At 42.1% G+C, this 5,197-nt stretch overlaps 1 protein-coding gene across 1 annotated transcript; it reads left to right on the forward strand.

The window, feature by feature from the left end:
* Nucleotides 1-2,674: 2,674 nt before the first annotated feature.
* LOC129019098 (eukaryotic translation initiation factor 4B-like) lies at nt 2,675-4,666 on the forward strand. Its single transcript, XM_054461364.2, has one exon. The coding sequence runs from the start codon at nt 2,687-2,689 to the stop codon at nt 4,145-4,147; it is 1,461 nt and encodes a 486-aa protein (XP_054317339.1). The 5' UTR covers nt 2,675-2,686; the 3' UTR covers nt 4,148-4,666.
* The last annotated feature ends 531 nt before the right edge of the window (nt 4,667-5,197 follow it).

Below are 5,197 nucleotides of genomic sequence, written 5' to 3' on the forward strand. Positions count from 1 at the left end.
AGCCATTTTATATTAAATATTTCTATTAAAAAACAGAGAGAAAAAAACAAAATAGAGAAATAAAATCTCAACAGAGCCTTTTGGTTCATTGCTGCAGAATCTTTTACTCCATCACTGTGTCTGCCTTTGGAGTTTCCTCCACTCACTGGGGAGAACACAGGGGAGTGTGTTTGTCTGCCCAATGTGGAATCAAACACTCAGCCTCTCCTTGGAGAGGCTTTGTTGGCAGTCACACATGGATCCGCTCCAGGACCGGCAGATTTCAGGCCCCTGGAGAGATGTGAGATTTGCAAAGGGCAGGGAAGATTGGCAAAAATATTGACTTTGATATTTCATCACTTCACATTTCCAAAGAGTAGAAATGCACTGACAACTGCACCTTTCTAATCAGATGCTACCAGAAGTTCCCAGCACAGCACACACTCTAGAGACCGTAATACCAACAAAGCCCCAAACAGAATGATTTATATTAGAGCAAAGTAATCAGCAGCCTTTCTGCTTCTCTCTGCTTGATTTCTCTTGTTCATCTGTTTGGGTAGCACTTTACAGCTTTCTATTATGGAACTTCTTAACTTCTGGCTATTTTCAGATGTTATTTTGAACTCATTTGTCTTTTCAGAGTATATATAGCTTCCCTGACTATTAAGATCTGAATGGTGACAAGAAGAACCCCATTTTTTTCCCTATCACCTGAGGAGAAATATTAAGTATTATTCAGTGCTTGGGAGGATGTATTTGTCTTGGAATTGTATCACCTTGCTTGGGGTTGTGTAATATGAGAGAAGTGGGTTGTGAAGAACAAGAAGAAGAACATTCAATGGGTAGTTGGAGGAAAGCAATCAAGCTTTCTTTGCATCTAAGTCTTAATTTTTTTTCTTTTTAAGTTTGAGATAGTTTGGCTCATAAAATACTGTATCTGACAGACTCAAAAATAATATCTTATTCTGCTAAAAAGTTAGTTTGCCAATTAGATATGTACAACAGTTTAATTTGTATCTAATCATTTCCTAATGTAAGTTACTCTTTTCTGTTTTAGTTAGGTATTATAAAACTTGTTGCTTTGTGTGGCTTACTCTGCCAATCATTTCTGTTAACATTTTTCTAAGATATGTGGCTACTATCCTATGCCCCTTAAAATGTAGACACATTGTTGCCTCTCCAGTAAAGTTATTCCCTAGCCCCATGTGCTGAGTTACTTAGACCTTCCCTTGATATTGCGCATGCTGCTATTGAACAACTATCATACCAAATTTGAATTTGTATTTTAATATCTGCCTTTCTTATAAGAAATGTGAATTGTGTTTATTTCATATTTTGACTGATATCGTTTGGTTGTGACCCCATCCAAATCTCACCTTAAAAAGTAATAATTCCCACCTGTCAAGGGCAGGACCAGGTGGGGATAATTGAATCATGGGGGTGGTTTCCCCCATACTGTTCTCATAGTAGTGAATAAGTCTCATGAGAGCTGATGATTTTATAAAGGGGAGTTCCCCTACACAAGCTCTCTCTTGTCTGCCACCATGTAAGGCATGATTTTGCTCCTCCTTTGCCTTCTGCAGTGATTGTGAGGCCTCCCCAGCCATGTGGAACTGTGAGTCCATTAAACCTCTTTTTCTTTATAAATTACCCAGTCTTGGGTATGTCTTTATTAGTAGCATGAGAACAGACTAACACATTGACCTTCTCTAGAGGCTCTGATACATATAAGGTGCTCAATGTTTTTGTTTTTATTTTCATTGAATATGTAACTCATGGTTGGAACTGAAACAACAAACTTTGTCTTTGGTAGTATTGTCAGAGGCATGTGAACAAGAGCAACTCCATCTTGAATAGGAGCTAGGTAAAATGAGGCTGAAACTCACTCGGCTGCATTCCCAGATGGTTAAGGCATTCTAAGTCACAGGATGAAATAGAAGGTAAGCACAAAATACAGGTCCTAAAGACCTTGCTGATAAAACAGGTTACAGTAAAGAAGCTGGCCACAACCCGCCAAAACCAAGATGGCGACGAGAGTGACATCTGGCCCTTCTCACTACTACCCTTCCATTAGCACCATGACATTTTACAAATGCCACAGCAACACCAGGTGGTTACCCTATAGGGTCTAAAAAGGAAAAGCATAAATAATCTATCCTTGTTTAGCATATAATCAAGAAATAACCATAAAAATGGGCACCCAGCAGCTCTCACGGCTGTTCTGTCTATGGAGTAGCCATTCTTTTATTCCTTTACTTTCTTAATAAAGTTGGTTTCACTTTACTCTATGGACTTGCCCTGAATTATTTCTTGTGTGAGATCCAAGAACCCGATAGGGGTCTGGATCGGGACCCTTTCCTGTAACAGTTTGCTTTGCTGGCAACTTTCCAAACAGCTTCCCAGCCACTTATCACTCATTCAGGCATTACCACTAACTCCAATTCCTCCAAACATTTCAAGATCTCTGTCATGGAATCTGTTTTCCTGCCTGATCCTCACTGATACATGAGAATAAAAATTTTACCTAACTCTTGGGGAATTGCTGTGGAACTAAAAAGAGGTAATGTTTTATGTAATACAAGTCTGGCATATGGTAAGCCCTCAATATGTGCCATCTCACATTATGTATACAGTAAACATTCAATCATAATTTTTATTATAATAATCATTTGAATTAATATCTGATTTGCTTTTTCCCTCTCCCAACATGGCGGCCTCAGCAAAAAAGAAGAATAAGAAGGGGAAGACTATCTCCCTAACAGACTTTCTGGCTGAGGATGGGGGTACTGGTGGAGGAAGCACCTATGTTTCCAAACCAGTCAGCTGGGCTGATGAAACGGATGACCTGGAAGGAGATGTTTCAACAACTTGGCACAGTAACGATGACGACGTGTATAGGGCGCCTCCAATTGACCGTTCCATCCTTCCCACTGCTCCACGGGCTGCTCGGGAACCCAATATCGACCGGAGCCGTCTTCCCAAATCGCCACCCTACACTGCTTTTCTAGGAAACCTACCCTATGATGTTACAGAAGAGTCAATTAAGGAATTCTTTCGAGGATTAAATATCAGTGCAGTGCGTTTACCACGTGAACCCAGCAATCCAGAGAGGTTGAAAGGTTTTGGTTATGCGGAATTTGAGGACCTGGATTCCCTGCTCAGTGCCCTGAGTCTCAATGAAGACTCTCTAGGTAACAGGAGAATTCGAGTGGACGTTGCTGATCAAGCACAGGATAAAGACAGGGATGATCGTTCTTTTGGCCGTGATAGAAATCGGGATTCTGACAAAACAGATACAGACTGGAGGGCTCGTCCTGCTACAGACAGCTTTGATGACTACCCACCTAGAAGAGGTGATGATAGCTTTGGAGACAAGTATCGAGATCGTTATGATTCAGACCGGTATCGGGATGGGTATCGGGATGGATATCGGGATGGCCCATGCCGGGATATGGATCGATATGGTGGCCGGGATCGCTATGATGACCGAGGCAGCAGAGACTATGATACAGGCTATGATTCCCGGATAGGCAGTGGCAGAAGAGCATTTGGCAGTGGGTATCGCAGGGATGATGACTACAGAGGAGGCGGGGACCGCTATGAAGACCGATATGACAGACGGGATGATCGGTCGTGGAGCTCCAGAGATGATTACTCTCGGGATGATTATAGGCGTGATGATAGAGGTCCCCCCCAAAGACCCAAACTGAATCTAAAGCCTCGGAGTACTCCTAAGGAAGATGATTCCTCTGCTAGTACCTCCCAGTCCACTCGAGCTGCTTCTATCTTTGGAGGGGCAAAGCCCGTTGACACAGCTGCTAGAGAAAGAGAAGTAGAAGAACGGCTACAGAAGGAACAAGAGAAGTTGCAGCGTCAGCTGGATGAGCCAAAACTAGAACGACGGCCTCGGGAGAGACACCCAAGCTGGCGAAGTGAAGAAACTCAGGAACGGGAACGGTCAAGGACAGGAAGTGAGTCATTGCAGACTGGGACCTCCACCACATCTGGCAGAAATGCACGAAGGAGAGAGAGTGAGAAGTCTCTAGAAAATGAAACACTCAATAAGGAGGAAGATTGCCACTCTCCAACTTCTAAACCTCCCAAACCTGATCAGCCCCTAAAGGTAATGCCATCCCCTCCACCAAAGGAGAATGCTTGGGTGAAGTGAAGTTCTAACCCTCTTGCTCCATCTCAGAGCTCAGACACAGAGCAGCAATCCCCTACAAGTGGTGGGGGAAAAGTAGCTCCAGCTCAACCCTCTGAGGAAGGACCAGCAAGGAAAGATTAAAATAAAGTAGATGGGATGAATGTCCCAAAAGGCCAAACTGGGAACTCTAGCCGTGGTCCAGGAGACGGAGGGAACAAAGACCACTGGAAGGAGTCAGATAGGAAAGATGGCAAAAAGGATCAAGACTCCAGATCTGCACCTGAGCCAAAGAAACCTGAGGAATATCCAGCTTCCAAGTTCAGTTCTGCAAGCAAGTATGCTGCTCTCTCTGTTGATGGTGAAGATGAAAATGAGGGAGAAGATTATGCCGAATAGACCTCTACATCCTGTGCTTTCTCCTAGTTTCTCTCCACCCTGGAACATTCGAGAGCAAATCAAAACCTCTATCCAGACAAGACAAAATAAAACTCACCATCTCCTGAAAAAAAAAAAAAAAAAAAAAAAAAAAAAAAAAAAAAATCTGATTTTAGAATAATTTTGAATTTGATAAGACACACTTTTAGGTGTTTTTGCACCTTCTAGGTAACATTCTGTATCTAACCACTAAAAGGAAAATTCCACCCCAAAAGTCTACTCTGATTTTTCTAATGGTCCTGGAACCATCCATTACCTCAGAGTTCTATCCAACTTCCAGCTTGTTGGCAGAGGACTTTCAGGGACTTGGCTTTTGGTGAACTATTTGAATTCTGTTTCTGTGTACTATTCTCTTACAAATGATGGAGGTGGCCCCCTTCTTGTATTAAACCACAGCAGTTACAGCAACCTCAACCAATTAGTGTGGTGTTTCCTGTTGCACAATGCCTTTACCATGATTAGAAGTCCAACACAAAGTCATCCTCCTACCCACACACACAACGTTAGCAGCCTATTCATATATTTATGTACAAAACATTTTATTTTATAGGATCCCCTTCAAAGTCATTATTAACTGAGTTTTTAAAAAAAGAATAAAAAATAAAAAACTAAATAAAAGGGAGAAACAAAACCACA

This window comes from Pongo pygmaeus, chromosome 17 (assembly GCF_028885625.2).
Source record: "Pongo pygmaeus isolate AG05252 chromosome 17, NHGRI_mPonPyg2-v2.0_pri, whole genome shotgun sequence".
Classification (NCBI taxonomy): Eukaryota; Metazoa; Chordata; class Mammalia; order Primates; family Hominidae; genus Pongo; species Pongo pygmaeus.

Bases quoted from the DNA above. Each gene is read 5' to 3' on its own strand.
- LOC129019098 (XM_054461364.2), top strand. From the start codon at position 2,687: ATGGCGGCCTCAGCAAAAAAGAAGAATAAGAAGGGGAAGACTATCTCC.